The sequence below is a fragment of the Callospermophilus lateralis genome, chromosome 14 (genome assembly GCF_048772815.1).
Source record: "Callospermophilus lateralis isolate mCalLat2 chromosome 14, mCalLat2.hap1, whole genome shotgun sequence".
Taxonomy (NCBI): domain Eukaryota; kingdom Metazoa; phylum Chordata; class Mammalia; order Rodentia; family Sciuridae; genus Callospermophilus; species Callospermophilus lateralis.
Genome location: NC_135318.1, coordinates 98990402 through 99011462, shown reverse-complemented (window position 1 = coordinate 99011462; position 21061 = coordinate 98990402). Strand labels below are relative to the sequence as shown.

Sequence of the window (21061 nt, the reverse complement as noted above, 5' to 3'; positions counted from 1 at the left end):
ACCATATCTGTGTTCTCTGCTGAGTTCCATCAAGTTGGTGGTTGCTTGTTTGTAGGTTGGTTTCTCCTTCTTGTGCTTCTTAAATGCTGGGCTCTTCACCATGCCGTCATGTTATGAGCTGACGTTGACAGTGCAGAGGCCCTGAGTGCAGGTGTGAGACCAGAAAGAGCTGGGAAAGCGTATTCTCAGGCCCGATATAGAAATGAGGCCGTTTAAAATTCTAAAAGCACTGAAAATGGTGCTGCTAAATAAATGGAGAGAAATGTTAGAAATATGACATTCCTTCCCACTTTGACTTGAAAAGGAAATGAATTATTTTTGTACACTAATGATTGTCATTAAACCTAATCATGTTAGGATGATGATATTTGGAAAAAATTAATGAATTCTAATATTTAATCATTTTTTCCAACTTAGTTCTCTCTCTTTGATGAGTCAGCTATCAGATGCAAGACTTTATCTTCTCCCCCTTTCCTCTGCATTAGTCCACTACCCATTACTTTATCAAAAACAGTTCTGGGAATAGAATATTTAAGAATGTATTATCTGGGGGCTGGGTTCTAGCTCAGTGGTGAAGCACTTGCCTCATATGTATGAGGCCCTGGGTTTGATCCTCAGCACCAAATAAAAAATAAATGAATAGATAATAAAGGTATTGTGTCCATCTACAACTAAAAATATTTAAAATTGTATTACCTGTACAATATTACTTTATTATTATTTGTAGGACTGAGGGTTGAACCCAGGGCTCTCAACTATTGAGCCCCCTCTTTTAAAAAAAGTTTGTTTTTGTTTTTTTTTTTTTTGAGACAGGGTCTTGCTAATTTGCCTCAAACTTGGGATCCTCTGCCTCCCAAGTCCCTGGAATTATAGGTGTGTGCCATGGCACCTGGCTAATTTTCTGGCAGTGCTGGGAATCAAACTCAAGGGCTTCACACATGCTAGGCAAGCGCTCTAGTACTGAGCCACATTCCAGCACCTACTTTCTTTTTCTTAAAAGATAGTCTTTCTTTGTTGCCCAAACTCTTTGGCTGGCCTCAAATTCCTGGGCTCAAGCCTCCCACCTGCCTGGGGATCCTGGGTAGCTGGCAGGTACACATGCTATGCCTGACTGTGCTGTATTACTTTAGAATACAGTTTTTTTATAAAAACTGCTTGTTCTATCTTCACAGCACAACAAAAGTCATCTGACACAGACTACATGTTCAGCCTGTTTCTGTAAAGAAGATCATGAATAATCCTTTTTCACACTCCTTTTTCCTATACCTTGATCTGTGAATGCTGCTTTGAAACTAGAGTTTGTGCTGAGAAACTTTTGCATGACTGTTTAAATATTTTTGAAGATGCATGCTGTTGGTATCCCAAAATGATGTTCCTTGAAAGTACGCAGTAGCCGGCAACCTGGGAGAGTTCACTTCATTTTTAAGAAAACCATTGGCACGTGAGCTGGGTTTCCACCAGAAGCTGTCAGGCAGTTCTGTGCTCCTCTCCCCTGTGCTGACTTCGAAGACATTTGCAATTTAGCTTCAATGAAAAAATAAGACTTTGGCTTGTTACTTGCTGATGCATTCCAGTTTGGCTCAAATTTTATGGTGCAATCTGAATTTGCATCTTTTCTCTTTCAGTTAAACTTGTCATCCCTTGGGTTGATATCCAGAAATTGGAAAGGACATCCAATGTCTTTCTGACAGACACCATCCGAATCACCACGCAGAATAAGGAGCGCGACTTCTCCATGTTTCTGAACCTAGATGAGGTCTTTAAGATCATGGAGCAGCTGGCAGATGTGACGCTCCGGAGGCTGCTGGATAATGAAGCCTTTGACCTGGACCCTGATCTGCAGGAGCCAAGCCAGATCACCAAGAGGTACAGCTTCAGTCCCATGGTGTCCTTACACTGTGTGGCCCTTTCATGTGCTTTGGTTGGCCTAGGTTTTGAGGTCTTTACCCTGTGTCCCCAGGGCATTGGTTCCAAGCCTCTGTGGATGCTCAAGTTTCTTTGATAAAATGGCAAATGGCATAGTATTTGCATTGGAATCTTTTTTTTTTTTTTTTTTTGTGGTGCTGGGGATTGAACCCAGGCCCCTGGGTTGGCAAGGGCCTAACCACTGAGCTAAGCCACAGCCCTCATCTTTTCATATTAAATCACTTGAAATTATTTTGATACTTTTGTCATCAACAGAATAAGCCAGTATTCTTTACAATTTGACCCAGGTCAACACCAGTCCTGGAGATTCTTAGGGTAGTTGCTTACCATGTCAGTTTAAGGAATTCAGCTTTATCTTCAGACGTTCAAAACATGATGTTTGAGCTGGACATTGATTTCAGGTTTGTGGATCATAACTGGGTAACTAACTGCAGTACTGATATCAAGGTGAACTGTTATGAAAGATCCTTAGAGAAATGAGCAACCATAGAGTGCTGTTCTGGCTGAAGTTTTTTGATATAGTGACAGAATCACTACTGATCTGAGACTGCTAGTCATTATAATGGAAACATCATCATTTTCAGGTTGCAGTTCAGTGGCATTAGGTACGTTCGCACTGGCACATGACCTTTCTCACTGCCCATTCCAGAGCTCTTCTTACTTGGTAAAACTAAAACTCTACCTACTAGACGCTAACTGCCTACTCACCCTTCCCCAGCCCCTGATGACACTCATTCCTACTGTCTGTGAAATCTACTGGATCTCTCGCACAAGTGGACAGCATTTAACTTTTTCCTTGGGCTTATTTTACTTAATATAATGTCTTCAAGGTTCATCTCTGACATAGCATGTGTCCGAATTTCTTTCCTTTCCAGGGCTGAAGAATAATCCATTGTACGTGTTCACCACATTGTGTTGATCCCCCTCATCTGCACGTGCACACTTAGGTTGCTTTCGCTTCTTGACTGCTGGGAATGATGCTGCAGAGAGCGTGGGCATGGCACTAATTTCTCTGACGCCTGCTTTCAATTCTCTGAAGTATTTTTTTTACACAGAAGTGGAATTGCCAGATCAAGTATTTCTATTTTTAAAGAAATGTTAGTCATTTACTTACAAAATGTTTATCTGTTTTAACATTCCTGCCCCCCACCTTTTTTTAAATTGATGTTTCTTGAAACTATTCCAGGAGATGAGGAAAACATGGCTATATTGCTTCTGCTTGTGAAGCGGTTCAGTCCTACAGCATCTGAGAGTCTTTGCAGGGCCATCAGCAGAATCTGATGATTTTTCTGAGCTGCATTACGTGGGCTAGATGACATGATGACAGATCGAGCATCCCTAATCTGAAAATTTGAAATGTTCTGGAATCTAATTTTGGAGCATTTTTTTATTTTGATTTTTGAATTGGGGATACTCAACTGGTAAAGTCTACCTAAATCTTGTAAAATCTGAAAAACTCTGAAATTTGAAACTCTCCTGGTCCAAAGCATTTTGAATAAGCTCAACTCAACCTGCAGTTCATTCAAAGCTGTAAGGTCTAGTGTTTAGTGTTAATACAAAGAATCACTTAAAAAACAGAAGATCTCTTATTCCCTAAACACATGCACTTTCTTCAGAATGTGGCGGGGGAGGGGTAAGTCTTCCTAATTAGTGGTCCATAAACAGCAGCCATGCTTAGCGTTTAGTGTATTCAGAAAGATCTCAGATCCCTTCCAGCTCTGCATGTTTATTTCAAACTGATCATGTGTTGCCCCAAGTGAGCAAAAAGAAAAAAAAAATGAAATGTTCTTGGTGGATTTCTTTTTTTTTTTTATTTTTATTGTTGGTTGTTCAAAACATTACATAGTTCTTGATATATCATATTTCACACTTTGATTCAAGTGGGTTATGAACTCCCATTTTTACCCCGTATACAGATTGCAGAATCACATCGGTTACACATCCATTGATTTACCTATTGCCATACTAGAGTCTGTTGTATTCTGCTGCCTTTCCTATCCTCTACTATCCCCCCTCCCCTCCCCTCCCCTCCCCTCCCCTCCCCTCTTCTCCCCTCTTCTCTCTCTACCCAATCTACTGTAATTCATTTCTCCCCCTTGTTTTTTTTTCCCTTTCCCCTCACTTCCTCTTGTATGTAATTTTGTAAAACCCTGAGGGTCTCCTTCCATTTCCATGTAATTTCCCTTCTCTCTCTTTTTCCCTCCCACCTCTCATCCCTGTTTAATGTTAATCTTCTTCTCATGCTCTTTGTCCCTACTCTGTTCTTACTCTCCTTATATCAAAGAAGACATTTGGCATTTGTTTTTTAGGGATTGGCTAGCTTCTCTTAGCATAATCTGTTCTAAGCCATCCATTTCCCTGCAAATTTTATGATTTTGTCATTTTTTAATGCAGAGGAATACTCCATTGTGTATAAATGCCACATTTTTTTTTATCCATTCATCTATTGAAGGGCATCTAGGTTGGTTCCACAGTCTAGCTATTGTGAATTGTGCTGCTATGAACATGGATGTAGCAGTGTCCCTGTAGTATGCTCTTTTTAGGTCTTTAGGGAATAGACCGAGAAGGGGAATAGCTGGGTCAAATGGTGGTTTCATTCCCAGCTTTCCAAGAAATCTCCATACTGCTTTCCAAATTGGCCGCACCAATTTGCAGTCCCACCAGCAATGTACAAGTGTACCCTTTTCCCCACATCCTCGCCAGCACTTGTTGTTGTTTGACTTCGTAATGGCTGCCAATCTTACTGGAGTGAGATGGTATTTTAGGGTGGTTTTGATTTGCATTTCTCTGACTGCTAGAGATGGTGAGCATTTTTTCATGTACTTGTTGATTGATTGTATGTCCTCCTCTGAGAAGTGTCTATTCAGGTCCTTGGCCCATTTGTTGATTGGGTTATTTGTTTTCTTATTGTTTAATTTTTTGAGTTCTTTGTATACTCTGGATATTAGGGCTCTATCTGAAGTGTGAGGAGTAAAGATTTGTTCCCAGGATGTAGGCTCCCTATTTACCTCTCTTATTGTTTCTTTTGCTGAGAAAAATCTTTTTAGTTTGAGTAAGTCCCATTTGTTGATTCTAGTTATTAACTCTTGTGCTATGGGTGTCCTATTGAGGAATTTGGAGCCCGACCCCACAGTATGTAGATCGTAGCCAACTTTTTCTTCTATCAGACGCCGTGTCTCTGATTTGATATCAAGCTCCTTGATCCATTTTGAGTTAACTTTTGTGCATGGCGAGAGAAAGGGATTCAGTTTTATTTTGTTGCATATGGATTTCCAGTTTTCCCAGCACCATTTGTTGAAGATGCTATCCTTCCTCCATTGCATGCTTTTAGCCCCTTTATCAAATATAAGATAGTTATAATATTGTGGATTGCTTTCTGTGTCCTCTATTCTGTACCATTGGTCCACCCGCCTGTTTTGGTACCAGTACCATGCTGTTTTTGTTACTATTGCTCTGTAGTATAGTTTGAAGTCTGGTATCGCTATACCACCTGATTCATACTTCCTGCTTAGAGTTGTTTTTGCTATTCTGGGTCTTTTATTTTTCCATATGAATTTCATGATTGCTTTATCTATTTCTATAAGAAATGCTGTTGGGATTTTGATTGGCATTACATTAAACCTATAGAGAACTTTTGGTAATATCACCATTTTGATGATGTTAGTTCTGCCTATCCATGAACAGGGTATATTTTTCCATCTTCTAAGATCTTCTTCTATTTCTCTCTTTAGGGTTCTGTAGTTTTCATTGTATAAGTCTTTCACCTCTTTTGTTAGGTTGATTCCCAAGTATTTTATTTTTAGGGAGGATATTGTGAATGGAGTGGTTGTCCTCATTTCCATTTCAGAGGATTTGTTGCTGATATACAGGAATGCCTTTGATTTATGCGTGTTGATTTTATATCCTGCCACTTTGCTGAATTCGTTTATTAGCTCTAATAGTTTCTTTGTAGACCCTTTTGGGTCTGCTAGATATAGAATCATGTCACCTGCAAATAGTGATAATTTAAGTTCTTCTTTTCCTATTTTTATGCCTTTAATTTCTTTAATTTCTGTCTAATTGCTCTGGCCAGTGTTTCGAGAACTATGTTGAACAGAAGTGGTGAGAGAGGGCATCCCTGTCTTGTTCCAGATTTTAGAGGGAATGCCTTCAGTTTTTCTCCATTCAGAATGATGCTAGCCTGAGGCTTAGCATAGATAGCTTTTACAATATTGAGGTATGTTCCTGTTATCCCTAGTTTTTCTAGAGTTTTGAACATAAAGGGATGCTGTACTTTGTTGAATGCTTTTTCCGCTTCTATCGAGATGATCATATGGTTCTTATCTTTAAGTCTGTTGATGTGGTGAATAACATTTATTGATTTCCGTATATTGAACCAGCCTTGCATCCCAAGGATGAATCCTACTTGATCATGTAGCACAATTTTTTTGATTGTTTTTGTATCCGATTCGCCAGAATTTTATTGAGGATTTTTGCATCTAGATTCATTAGAGATATTGGTCTGTAGTTTTCTTTCTTTGAATTGTCTTTGTCTGGTTTAGGAATCAGGGTGATGTTGGCCTCGTAGAATGAATTTGGAAGTTCTCCCTCTTTTTCTATTTCCTGGAATAGCTTGAAAAGTATTGGTATTAATTCTTCTTTAAAGGTTTTGTAAAACTCTGCTGTATACCCATCCGGTCCTGGTCTTTTCTTAGTTGGTAGTCTTTTGATGGTTTCTTCTATTTCCTCAATTGATATTGGTCTGTTTAGGTTGTCTATATCCTTCTGACTCAATCTGGGTAGATCATATGACTTAAGAAATTTATCGATGCCTTCACTATCTTCTATTTTATTGGAGTATAAGGATTCAAAATAATTTCTAATTATCTTCTGTATTTCTGAAGTGTCTGTTGTGATATTGCCTTTTTCATCCTGTGTGCTAGTAATTTGAGTTCTCTCTCTTCTTCTCTTCGTTAGCATGGCTAAGGGTCTGTCGATCTTATTTATTTTTTCAAAGAACCAACTCTTAGTTTTGTCAATTTTTTCAATTGTTTCTTTTGTTTCGATTTCATTAATTTCAGCTCTGATTTTAATTATTTCTTGCCTTCTACTTCTTTTGCTGATGTTTTGCTCTTCTTTTTCTAGGATTTTGAGATGAAGTGTGAGATCATTTATTTGTTGGTTTTTCCTTTTTTTAAGGAATGAACTCCAGGCAATGAATTTTCCTCTTAGCACTGCTTTCATTGTGTCCCATAGATTCTGATATGCTGTGTCTGTGTTTTCATTTATCTCTAAGAATTTTTTAATTTCCTCCTTGATGTCTTCTATGACCCATTGATCATTCAGTAACCTATTGTTCATTCTCCAAGTGATGCATGATTTTTCCTTCCTTCTTTTATTGTTGATTTCCAGTTTTATTCCATTATGATCAGATAAGATGCATGGTATTATCTCTACTCCTTTATAATGTCTACTCCTTTATAATTGCCCTGTGACATAATATATGATCTATTTTTGAGAAGGATTCATGTGCTGCTGAGAAAAAAGTGTAACTGCTTGATGTTGGGTGGTATATTCTATATATGTCAATTAAGTCTAGGTTGTTAATTGTATTATTGAGTTCTATAGTTTCTTTATTCAACTTTTGTTTGGAAGATCTGTCCAGTGGTGAGAGAGGTGTGTTGAAGTCTCCCATAATTATTGTATGGTGGTCTATTAGACTCTTTAACTTGAGAAGAGTTTGTTTGATGAACATAGCTGCACCATTGTTTGGGGCATATATATTTATGATTGTTATGTCTTGTTGGTGTATGGTTCCCTTAAGCAGTATGTAGTGTCCCTCTTTATCCCTTTTGATTAACTTTGGCTTGAAATCTATTTTATTTGAAATGAGTATGGACATTCCTGCTTGTTTCCGAAGTCCATATGAGTGATATGATTTTTCCCAACCTTTCACCTTCAATCTATGTATGTCTTTTCCTATCAAATGTGTCTCCTGTAGGCAGCATATTGTTGGATCTTTTTTTTTTTTTTTTGATCCATTCTACTAGCCTGTGTCTCTTAATTGGTGAGTTTAAGCCATTAACATTTAGGGTGATTATTGAGATATGGATTGTTCTCCTTCCAGCCATATTTGTTTATTTATGTTACTTAACATGGTTTGCTTTTCCTCTTTGATTATTTTTTCCCCTTTACTGTACTACCTCGCACTGTTGGTTTTCATTGTTATTTTCCATTTCCTCTTCCTGTAATATTTTCCTGAGGATGTTTTGAAGAGATGGTTTTCTAGCTGCAAATTCTTTTAGCTTTTGTTTATCGTGGAAAGTTTTAATTTCATCTTCCATCCTGAAGCTTAATTTCGCTGGATACACAGTTCTTGGTTGGAACCCATTTTCTTTCAGCGTTTGAAATATGTTATTCCAGGATCTTCTAGCTTTCAGAGTCTGTGTTGAAAGATCAGCTGTTATCCTGATTGGTTTACCCCTAAATGTAATCTGCTTCCTTTCTCTTGAAGCTTTTAAAATTCTCTCCTTATTCTGTATGTTGGGCATCTTCATTATAATGTGTCTAGGTGTGGGTCTCTTATGATTTTGCACATTCGGCGGCTTGTAGGCTTCTAGGATTTGGGATTCTTTCTCATTCTTCAAGTCTGGGAAGTTTTCTCATATTATTTTGTTGAGCAGATTGCTCATTGCTTTGGTTTGGACCTCTATACCTTCCTGTATCCCAATGGCTCGTTTTTTTTTTTTTTTTTTTTTTTTTTAGAGAGAGAGAGAGAGAGAGAATTTCAATATTTATTTTTCAGTTTTTGGCAGACACAACATCTTTATTTGTATATGGTGCTGAGGATCGAACTCGGGCCGCACGCATGCCAGGCGAGCGTGCCACTGCTTGAGCCACATCCCCAGCCCTCCCAATGACTCTTAAGTTTGGTCTCTTTATATTATCCCATATTTCTTGGATGTTCTACTCATGGTTTCTTAAGAGTCTTGCTGAGCTGTCTACGTTTTTTTCCAGTTGAAATACTTGGTCTTCATTGTCTGATGTTCTATCTTCTAAGTGTTCTACTCTGCTGGTAGTATTCTCATTTGAGTTTTTAAGTTGGTTTATTGCTTCCTGCATTTCTAGGATTTCTGTTTGTTTGTTTTTTATAACCTCTATCTCCCTGTTTAGTTGATCTTTTGCTTCTTGGATTTGTTTATGTAATTCATTGTCGAAGTGATCTTTCATTGTCTGATTTTGCTGTCTAATGTCTTCCTTGAGACTCCAGATCATCTGAAGCATGTATATCCTGAATTCTTTATCTGACATTCCATCTGCTGCAGCTATTACCTCTTCTAAAGTTGAGTTGACCTGCATTGCTTGTGGTCCTTTCTTTCCTTGTCTTTTCATACTGCTTGCGTTTCTTTCTGCTTGGGGAAACTGTTGTGTTATTGAATTTTCCCCCTATATATTTATATTGCTGTTGTATAGTTGCAAAGTCTCCCTTGCAGGGGCGGGCGGCAGCTGTGCTCCTCCTCCAATTGGGGTGATCTGTCTATCACACGGGCCGCTGGGCCCCTTCTCCAGGTCGTGTGGTCTGCTCTACCTCGCGGGCAACGGCTGGGCCCCTCCTCCAATAGGGGTGATCTGTCTACCACGCTGGCGGGCCACTGGGCCTGTTCTCCAGGTTGCAGGTTTGCCTACCTTGCAGGCGCCGGCGGCGGCTGTGCCCCTCCTCCAATTGGGGTGATCTTTCAACTAGGCCGGCGGGCCGCTGGGCCCCTTCTCTGGGACTCGCGGTCTGCCTACCTTGCGGGCGGCAGCTGGGCCCTTCCTCCAATTGGGGTGACGTGTCTATCCTGCCTGTGGGCCGCTGGGCCTGTTCTGGTCGGTCACAGGTCTGCCTACCTTGCGGGCGCGTGCGGCGGCTCTGCTCTGCCCCTCCTCCAATTGGGGTCTGGATTTCTTTTTGTTTTTTCAAAATTGGTAAGATTCCAATGAATTCCACATGGTTTGGGGTCAGCTCTGATGATGTGACAGTTCTTTTGGAAGATGGAGTGGTTCTTGGTGTCATTTCCTTATGAAAGAGACTCTTGGGGCTCTGACATTTAGTTTTGATTCCTAATCCCAAGGGCTCATGTCCCTCTTGGCTCCATGACCCCTAATATGGTCTACATCTGAGACAACCCAGTAAGGTGGCAGCCACGCTGTCCTGTGTGTTTTCCTGTGTCCTTGAGATAGTTGGTATCCAAGTCCTTTGACTCCAGCTGACAAAGCTCTGTTAAAAATGAAAAGGTACACACATCAGCAGCCTGAGGAAGCGAGTTTGGGGTGTATGCATAATGAGGCTCACACCCACCGCTAGTTAAAGCCTGATCCTTTCCTGTGCTAGTGTCAGGCGTGGGAGGCCAGCTGACAGCTGACGGCCGGTGTGTGCTGATGGCCCCACAGGCAGCAGGATTCAGGTGATGTCCTCACCATTGTTGAAGCTCCACTTCAGGTGTGGCATTTTGGGTTTGGGGCAAAGTGAGGAAAAAACGGGGAAGATGGATGGTCCGTAGCACCTCACTCCCTTCTGGCAAATCACGTGTTTTGGAAGGAAGATAATCGGCGCCGGCATCTTCATTCTTGTTGCAGAACTCAGGGTGATTCCACAAGGCTGCCCCAACCTCCCCCCACTTTCTACTCTGGGTTCTGTTAGAGAAAAGGACACAAAGTTTCTTGGAGTGGCCAGTGGTTGAGCTTCCTGTGCCCACGGGTACCCAGGGCTGACCCTGGGGCTCGGAGTGGGATTCTGGCCCCCAGCTGTCAACTGCCGGGTGAGTGACTTCCTCCCAAAGCAGAGCCCCGTGCTGGTTCTCCTCTGCAGCCTTTGTCATGGTGACACTGGTTTAAACAGGTAATGACAGTCCATGTGGCCTCCTGCCAGGAGAGCCCAGGTCTCCAAGTTTAGGAAAACAAGCTCTTCGTGCTCAGGGTACAGCAGACATGCTGGAATGCCCCCAGCCCTTTGTAGCTGGTCCCCTTTCACTTCCTGTCCCAGATAACAGCTTTCAAATAGTGCCCATGGGGCCACGGACTAGATAAGGCAGCATCTGATGTCCCATCAGTCACCATTGTCCCTTGGTCACTCCAGTGGGACTTATGGACCAGGACAGAGCATGGCACATACGTGCAGGGGACTGAGAGCATGAGCTGTGTGTCATTGTCCCGAGATGGGACAAGGGAGAGCTGCAGGCTCAGGGCTCATCTGCTGCTCACAGTACAAAGTGATCTGGCCCCGGGCTTCTCAGGTTGTCATCCCGGAGCGCAGGGGGCAGAGTGACCGAGGGGAGGGGTTGATTGATCCTGATGTTTCTAAACAAAACATATCCTGAATCTGGAATCTCGGGTGAAATGAGAGGAGGTGGTGGAGGTGAGAGTCTTCCTAAATCTGATTGCATCTGTTCCCACTGCTGGAAATGCCGGAGGAAACTCAGTGTAGTGAGTGGACACTTTCCCACAGTAAACCTTCTCTCTGTCGGTGTGTAAGGCGGGCAGTGGCCCCCAGGGGTGAGTGTCCTCAGCAGTGCACCCTCGTCCCTGGCTGTCAGATTTTGCACCCGACTTTAGTCTTCCCCCACCTACCCATCCCCTTTCCTGCCAGTCTTCTTGGCCCCCCACCAGCCATGTCCTCTTCCATCTGGCTGTTGTGAACATGAGCAGTAAGACATCTCTGGGGCCCCTGAGCCCTGCCAGCCCCACCTCTCGGGGGAAGACCGCATCTCCCCCACCACAGCTCTGAAGCTGCGGGGGTCTGCTCAGGTGATTGTCTCTGGGGCAGGATGGCTGGAAGATCATGAAGACGGAACTTTTCTCTAGAGTGAAAAGGGTGTACGGATTCTGTGTAGTCAGCTTAGGGTCCCTGTGACCAAAATGCCTAACAAGAGCCGCTTAGGGGAGGAAAAGTGTATTTGGGGCTCATGATTTCAGAAGTGTCAGTGCATAGATGGCCAAGTCTATTGCTCTGGGCCTAAGGTGAGGCAGCACATCATGGCAAAAGAGTGTCATGGAGAAGGACTGCTCCGTTGTTAGCACGTGGGAAGCATGGCCAGATGGAAGAGGCCATGCCTAGTGGGGGACAAAGGAGAATGGCAAGAAGGTGGGAAGGGGACACAGGGAACATGTATCCTTCCAGGGCAGCCCAAAGTGACCCACCTCTTCCAGCCAGGCCCCACCTGCCCACACTTTCCACCCAGTTAGTCCATTCAAAGTAGGAGGGGCTGAATAGGTCACAGCTGTCATAATCCAGTCATTTCACCTCTGAATGTTCCTGCATTGACAGGAGATTTGGAGGGGGGAACACCTCATATCTAGACCACAGCAGATGCCCTATGTTGTCAAGGTCCTGGTCTCTTCAAGGTGTAGATGGGATTTCTAAAGTAATTGAGGGGGCTCTGGTGTCCTTGGAGGCCACCTTCACATGGCACCCATTATCTGAGGGTAGGTGAGCATTGTGTCCCATCCTGCAATTGGTCCTGGGCTCCCCGCCATGTGCTGTACAAGGGGGCACATGGCAGCAGCATCCTGCCATCTGCCATCACAGGAAAGACGTTTCGAGCCACAAACATTTGATAAATGAGACTCTTTTGTGCCGACTAGGACTCTGAGGAACACCACATGTGGCTGGGCTTTCTGCCTGTTTCTGGATTGCTTATCCTTGGCATTTCCCAGGGTTCAAGTGCACAGTGCATGAATTTGGGGTGGGTGTGTGTCCCGTAGGAAGCAGGCTGACCTCAGAGGACCTCTGGCCCTCCCTTATTCCAGAAGGGCAGGGGTGGTGGCTCAGCTATCTCATCTAGTGTGCAAATGGGAAACACTTAAATGCTGATCTAACAGGGGAGGTGATCTGCCCCAGCCTGCAGCACAGCTTGAGTTCTGGGAAGCATTTGGCCTCCACACAGCCTTAGGCAGACATATAGCAGGCCCATGTATGTGCACCGAGCCCAGAGATGAAGTGAGAGTTGGCATGTAAGACCCAGATGGAGTTCTTCCTAAATGCATTCTTTAAGGTTGATGGGAGAAGAGAAAGGAAACCTGTTTTCTATTCATGTTTACCTATATCATTAGGGACAAATTGTCTGGATTTGTAGAAAAACAAGTGAATTATCTACATCTAAGTTTATTGGGTCTGAAGTCTTAGAAATTAAACTTGGGGTTTTGAAAGGTATTCATAGTAGTCTAGAACTTCCTGCATATTGGCATGTGAGATTATATGTATTAATTTTAGCATCAACAAACTTGCAGTTGTTTCTTCACATTCTGATCAGCACTTTTTTTTTCTTTTTCTATTTCTTTTCTTTTCTTTTCTTTTTTTTTTTTTTTTTTTTTTTTTTTTTTGATACTGGGGATTGAACTCAGGGGCATTCGACCACTGAGCCACATCCCCAGCCCTATTTTGGATTTTATTTAGAGACAGGGTCTCACTGAGTTGCTTAGCACCTCACTTTTGCTGAGGCTGACTTTGAACTTGTGATCCTCCTGTCTCAGCCTCCTGAGCCACTTGAGATTACAGGCTCATCCAGTGGTGTGTGCTAAGTCAGGGTGGTTTGTGGCACCTTCTAGTGCTGGTTTCAGCTGAAGCTCTCCTGGTGTGACAGCTTTGTCCTGTGCACACAGCAGCCCTGCAGGCACCAGGCTACAGCTGCTCTGTCCTCCTGGGGGTGCCTCTGCGGTGGCTCAAAGATCTGTCAGCTCCACCTTCTCAGTGTTGGGGCGTGAGCTTGTCTATGGAGGAGAAGCAGAGGCTGTAAGTACAGAAGGTCCGAGAGGCACGCTGTGGCTAGCGAGCTTGGGTTTCAGAAAAGGGAATTGATACATTAAGCATCAAAACTACCACCTGCCTGGGAACTTAAAGGGTGGTCTCTGGTCTCCACGAAGAGCCGCTTTCTCACCAGGTCACTGTTTCACTTCACTTGTGTTAGAAATGTCACTATGTGTATCCCACATGCTTAGTAAGTGGCAGCAGACTGCTTTCTACAGAAAGGGGAAGAAAGCAGGTCGCAAGTTCTTCTTCTGCTTTCTTTTTTGTATTGGAGATTTCTGGTCTCTGGTTACCAAATGCGCCCAGAGGGACAGTGGACACTGGGTGTGTAGAACACCCACCTGCCCCGAGGCCGCGGAGGGGCCCAGGAACCCAGCTGGCGGCTGAGGCGGCAGGGGCACTGGAAAGGAAGCTGCCGAACTCAGGAGGCCTCAGGTTCCTGAACACCTCGCTCTTCACTTCAAGACTCGGGTGGCCAGGACGAGCTGCCGGCCTTGTGCTGATGACTTCTTCATGTGCCACTTCCCGCCGTGTGCTCCACCGTCTCCTGAGGGGAAAGGGCACTGTCCCCCGAGGGAGGAATTCATGGGTGCCAGAAGCACATCTGTAAGATGTGTGAAGGAGTAGCCTCCACCGTACTTCCCTTAAAGCCATGTGGCCAGCGTGTTTGGGGACAATTGTGTCAGTTTTCCAATTCACTTCATTTGGATTATTTAAATTTATTTTAAACGGATACATAAAAACAAAAGAATTGTTCGTGTGTATAGGAAATCCTCTGGTGTTTGAATTCTTCTATACATTACGTGAAGTTTAAATCAGGCCAAACATAATTTTCTCCTCAAACATCATTTCTTTACGGTGAAAAAAAATCAGAATCCTTTTGTCTAGCTTTTGAAGTGCACGGCGTGGGGTTGGTGCCTGTGGTCCCCTGCTCTGCGCCCACACACCTGAACTTCCTGCCCCTTCTCTGACTCAGAACCACTGGTCAGCCTCTCCCCAGCCCCTGTTCCCACCGTTCTACCCTCGCCTGCTATGAGGGCAACTTTTTCAGATTTAAATGTAAAGGTGTTGGACATGTTGGCTCTCAGGGACCAGGTGTCATCCTGAGGGACCTCGCCTTCTGTTCTTCCAGTGTGTGAACTTCTGCGGTGCACGTGGCTTCCTCACGCTCCCTGGTGCTCCTCTGGAGAAAAGGCAGGCTCCATATTTTTTTTTAATTGCCATGTGTGATCTTTATTTATTGATTTTATTTATATATGACAGCAGAACACATTACAGTTCTTATTACACATATAGAGCACAATTTTTCATATCTCTGGTTGTATACAAAGTATATTCACACCAATTCGTGTCTTCATACCTGTACTTTGGATAATAATGATCATCACATTCCACCATCATTAATAACCCCATGCCCCTCCCTTCCCCCTCCCACCCCTCTGCCCTATCTAGAGTTCCTCTGTTCCTCCCATGCTCCCCCTCCCTACCCCTCTTTATATCAGAGAAAACATTTGGCATTTGTTTTTTTGGGATTGCCTAACTTCACTTAGCATTATCTTCTCTAACTCCATCCACTTACCTGCAAATGCTATGATTTTATTCTCATTTTTGCTGAGTAATATTCCATTGTGTATATATATACCACATTTTTTTATCCAGTCATTGGCTCCATTTTTGATAGTCACATATGAACAATTAGCCCTTTTGGAGGGTGCTGTTCAGGTTTTTACAGTATCCAGGGGACCCTGTAGTCATCACCACAGCAATGTGACATTTTCTTACCCCCTAAAGAAGCCTCATGTTCATGAGCAGCCACTCCTTATTTTCCTTTCTGTCGACTCCTATGTTGACATTTCCTATAAATGGAATCCGGCAACACGTGGTCTTTCTGTGTCTGACTTCTTTCCTTCAGCCTAAGGTTCCCAAGCTCCTTCCATTCATTCTTTCCTGTGATGGCTGAGTAATATCTACCCTGTTTTAGGGGAGGTACCACATTTTATTTATCCATTCATCAGCTGGTGGACATTTGGGTAGTTTCCACCTTTTGGCTGTGAATAATGCTGCTGTGAATATTTGGGTGCGCTTCGTGGACGTAAGTTCTCGGTTCTGTTAGGCATGCTCACCCAGGAGGGGGATTTCCAGGTGGGCAGGGAGTCCACTCTAGCCTCTGTGGGTTCTGCTGTTTGCCAGGGTGCATGCATCATGTGACCTTCCCACTGGCATCGTGTGAGCGCTTCCGTTTCCCCGCCTCTTCACCGACACCTGTTACACTTATCATCTGACTTTTCCACACTTGGATTTTCTGCCATTTTTGTGGTAATTCTCAAAGTTACTCAAACCGGGAAGGAGTTCATGGAATTCTTCCTGGTGGGAACAGTGTGCCCTGCTCCTGGTACTTGCTCAGAAGGTTGGCTGTGAATCTGGATGGCTGTGGGGCTGACAGGCTCTGGAGGGGTGTGGCATTTTTTTTTTCCAGTCACTAAACTGTCAAGCTGTGCCAGTGAGTTCAAAAGTGTCGTTCTTTTCAGTCTTGTTTCTGCTCATCTTTCCACCTCTTTTTGATCTCTCCCCACCTGTCCCCAGGGACCTGGAGGCCAGAGCACAGAACGAGTTCTTCCGAGCCTTCTTCCGGCTGCCAAGAAAGGAGAAGCTGCATGCTGTGGTGGACTGCTCCCTCTGGACGCCCTTCAGTCGCTGCCACACTGTGGGGCGGATGTTTGCCTCTGACAGCTACATCTGCTTTGCCAGCAGAGAAGATGGCTGCTGCCATGTCGTCCTTCCACTCCGAGAGGTAGACCCTGCCCCTCACCTCTTGACCTACTGTGCACCTCTGAGGCGGCCTTCTGTCATTTGAACCCATGTCATGGAGTCTATTTTCTGTTGCTAAAACGAAAACAAAATGCTTGATGCTGGGTACGCTTACTAACCAAAAAAATAATAATAATAATAAATAAATAAAAACAAAAAAACCCACCTTATTTAGCCCCCACTCCTGAGGCTCAAGAAGGTGGTGCCAGGTCAACTCCACTGAGGACCTCATAGTGGACAGTATCCCAGAGGCAGGATGATCACATGGTAAGACAGGAAATATCACATGGTAAGACAGGAAGCCAGAAAATGGGGTGGGACCATTCTGTTATAACAGCCCCTCCTGTGGGAACTAACCAGGTCCCCTATCCCTTCTGAGAGCTGTTTCCTACTAGGCCTTCTTCTTAGAGGTTCCACCACCTTTTAATACTGCCCCATGGGGGAACCAAGCTTCAACACAAGAACTTTTGGGGGACACACTCAAGCCATATCACAGCCAGAGCAACTTGGGCTGTGAGATGGGAACAGGGAGTGGGGACGTTTGCACTGTCTCACCTTCTAAAGATGGACATCTAGATGACCAGGCTTTAGGAGGGAAGAAGACCTGAATTACACCCTTACCCATTTGGCCATTGTTTTTCCTGCTATTGCTATGGCAACCCGGAAGTTGCCTAGAAGTGATGGGGAAGAAGAGCATACTCCAACCTCCACATTATTGATGAAGCTGTTATTAAAAAGTACATGCCTAGCAATTAAAGCTTTTCCAACAGCTCTTAGGAAGGGATCCTCCCCTTTCATTGCCAAAAAAAGAAAAAGGCAAACTGTAAAAGCTTCACCTTTTGAAAATACAGGGCAAATTGTTTGGCTTTCATACTCTCCTGGAACTTTAGTTAAAAACTTAAAAATGCTTCCTTTTATGAGGCTCCAGTCCCTCCCATGGGGCTATGCTTCTCTTGTTGGAAATGGGAGGGTGGGCAACCTGAGTTGACTGCTACATCCAAGCCACTCAGTCCTCAGCTTCAGGCATCTCTGCTGAGATGGTACCACAGCTGTCGTACACATCAAGACCTCTGGGTCTTGCTTCCTGTAGCATAGGTCCTGAGCCTGATTCTTTTTTTCTTTTTAAATATTTATTTTTTAGTTGTAGTTGGATACAATACCTCTATTTCGTTTATTTATTTTTATTGGTGCTGAGGATCAAACCCAGGGCCCTGCACATGCGAGGCGAGCGCTCTACCGCTGAGCCACAACCCCAGCCCCTGAGCCTGATTCTTTAGAAAACTTTTTTTCCTTCATATGATTTCCCACCACCATGATATTATTATTCTGCAGTAGATGTCTTTATTTTGCAAGTATTATTATCAGTGGAGCAAGAAATCCACAAGATGACTTCTATAGTAAAAAATAAATAAAAAAATACTTTTGGTAACATGCATAGCATAAAATTTAGCTTCTAACCATTTTGTAAGTAGACTCATACAGTATGTCACTTTGTGACTTGTTTATTCCATTACATAATGTCCTTAAGATTCATCCACCTTGTAGCATATGTTAGAATTCCCTTCTGTTTGAAGGCTGAATGATATTCCATGGTAGCCTGCACCATGGTTTGCTTATCCATTCCTCTGTCCCTGGAAGTTGGGCTGCTTCCACCTTTTGGGGATTGTGATTGCACACTTTTAAACCTTGGCACCAGGTCCTTATTGCCATTGTTCTATCTTAGAATAATTTATGAGCACGTACGTGGAGGCCTGCCTCCCTTGTTTTTGCAGTACTTCTGTGTCATTAAGACAGTTTTTTCGTTAATGCGTTGCATTCATACGTAACAGTGAGAGGCGTTGTTACCTACTCGTACGTGCACAGAACGCATGGTCAGCTTCATTCTCAGCACCTCCCCTTTGTGTGCCACTTTTTGCACCAGGTAGTGAGTATCGAGAAGATGGAGGACACCAGTCTGCTGCCCAACCCCATCATCGTCAGCATCAGGAGCAAGATGGCCTTCCAGTTCATCGAGCTCAAGGACAGAGAGAACTTGGTGGAGGGCCTGCTTGAGAGACTGAAGCAGGTCCACGCCAACCACCCTGTGCACTATGACACCTCAGCCAGCGACAAGGACATGGTAGGAGCATGCAGCATGGTGGCTTTCCCTGACGTGACAGTCCCTCTCTCACACCCCTGGGGCAATGGGCTCCGAGCACATGTGTAGAAAGGTGACCATTCGGGTGTGAGGGAGAATGTGTTGGAGATGACTGGTCTCCGGTGGCCAGGGGCATCAATCTGGTGTCACCTTTGGTGTGCTGGGTGTCCTGCGTGGGCATTGCATAAGACAGGGGCTGCTGGGAGTTGCCCCACAGCTTGTAGAGTTGAGCGGGTGCCCCCCGATTTGTGGGGCTGGTGGTTTGCTGCCTAGGTTGGTGTCGGGCTGGAGGGACTGTCGGGCGCCCTCCTTCCTCGCAGGTTGAGGGGTGCTGCCACACCCTGGGTGGGAACAGATGTAACCTGCTGAGAAAGGTGCTCCGTCATCCTTATGATGGGATGGCTGCAGAAACGGACCCGGGTCTGCCAGGGTCTCACCTTCTAGAACTTTCTTTGAAATATATTTTTTTAAATGCATTTTTAATTAATACCTAATGAGGGTGCATGTTTTCCTCTCCTGTTTTTTTGGCCGGACAGACGTCACCTGTGTTTTACTCGACAAGCTTGTGCAGTGGCCACAAGTTTGGGGATCTTGAAATAGTGTCCTCTCAGAGCGGTGAGGAGCATGAAGACGAGAGCTCACCTCTGCACCCCGGGCCCCTGACCGCCGTCTTCCAGCAGTCGGGCAGCCAGAGCCCCGACTCCCGTCTGGTGGGTGAGGCCGCTCTGGCCTGCTGTGCCACTGGTGGCTGGGCAGTGACCACCACGGTGGGTGCGACACCTTGAGCACCAGCTCCCGAGGAGTAGGGTAGAGAGGTGGCCGGTGGCCGGGGGCAGCACGTGCTCCTCCTCCCTCTTCTCCTCAGGGGCATAAGATGCGAGGGTCCCTGGAGGGCTCAGGCAGCGGGGGGCCGGCTCTCCCCAGGTCCTCCAGTGGCTCTGTGCTGTCTTGCTGTGTGGGCTTGGGCAGCTGGCCGTGCTGGCCCTGTGGGTTTCCACAACAGGCCTTGCTCCCTCCAGCCAGTAGCGCCCGTGAACTTCGCATCACAGGGTCCCACTGTGTGTCCTCGGGGACAGAGGATCGCCTGTCCTCTAAATACTAAAATTATTTTTGCTACATTTATAGTTTTTTCTTTATTTGGAAAATGTGAGGCAAAGAGACTCCAATTTGGTAAATAGACTACAAAAGGCACTTAAGAGACTAGAGCACTGGCAATGTCACAACCATGGGGACCAGGGGGGCTGCAGACGTCATTACCCCAGGCGGCTTCTCCGTCACCGAGGCTCCTGTGTAATCATTGTTAGTTTTATTTATCTGCACTGAACCTTTTCATTTGCTTTATATATATTATATGTATTTTGATACATGTCTACATATTTGCATATCAATAAATATGTCAATATATGAATTATTCCTTAAATAAACAATTTCCTAAGTGCAGGAAAATATTAGGCTTATGTGTTTCTCCCATTACTGGAGAATGCAGATTATTAAAAGCATTTGTAAATATCTTATTTAAAAGCCCTAACCATTCCTGCTCTCAAGGGATAAAATATTTTCAGTCATCTAGAGAAATAGTGTCTGTCTTATTTCTGATACTGAGAGCAATCTTTTTAGGTTTCCATTTTCCTCCTGGCTGTCAGGGAGCTCAGGGCAAATTGTGATGCCTCTTGTTTCCCTGTGACCTGAGCTGGCCTGTGTTTGAGCAGTTGCCTTCATCATCTCAGTACCCCAGGGTTCCCTAATGTCCCCCAGTCCACCATCCTCCTGTCTGACTTGTGCTACTTTAGTATTTGGGTGGGTGTATTTTATTTATTTATTTGGTAGCAGGGATTGAACTCAGGCACTCGACCACTGAGCCACATCCCAGCCCTATTTTGTATTTATTTAGAGACAGGGTCGCACTGAGTTGCTTAGGGCCTTGCTATTGCTGAGGCTGGCTTTGACCTTACGAGCCTCCCAAGCGGCTGCACCACTGTGCCCGGCTATTTTTATTATCAAGGTTGCCAGGGAGATTTTTTCTTTGTGTAGATGCTCCCACTGGGCTCTGGACTCTGGAGGGCCAGTACTGGGCTGTCTATCTTGGCGTCCTCTGCCGAGTTAGAGGTTCAAATGTACCTCCCCGAATATGGGTGTAGCTTCCTGCCACCCAAGATCCCCAGTAGGCAGAGGCCTTGTTTTCTCCACAAGTTGAGGATGGGCTTCTTTGTACATTTACAAGTGTTTTCTTTTCCAGTCCAGGGAACAGATCAAAATAAGCCTGTGGAGTGACCACTTTGTGGAGTACGGCAGGACCGTGTGTATGTTCCGCACAGAGAAGATCCGGAAGCTGGTAGCTATGGGGATCCCCGAGTCCCTACGCGGAAAGCTCTGGCTCCTTTTTTCAGGTAAGTGTCTTGAGGTCACATGTTGTTTTTGGAGTAGAC

The 21061-nt window shown here is 44.5% G+C and overlaps 1 protein-coding gene across 4 annotated transcripts in view; it reads left to right on the top strand.

Moving 5' to 3' along the window:
* Tbc1d8 (TBC1 domain family member 8) overlaps positions 1-21061 on the top strand; it is a 121034-nt gene that overhangs the window by 78177 nt on the left and 21796 nt on the right. For all 4 annotated transcript variants that reach the window (XM_076832519.2, XM_076832518.2, XM_076832520.2 and 1 more), the window contains exons 5-9: positions 1626-1866; positions 16274-16481; positions 18420-18617; positions 19172-19345; positions 20872-21022. In XM_076832519.2, the coding sequence (XP_076688634.2) occupies positions 1626-1866; positions 16274-16481; positions 18420-18617; positions 19172-19345; positions 20872-21022 (972 nt within the window). The remainder of the gene's footprint in view (positions 1-1625; positions 1867-16273; positions 16482-18419; positions 18618-19171; positions 19346-20871; positions 21023-21061) is intronic.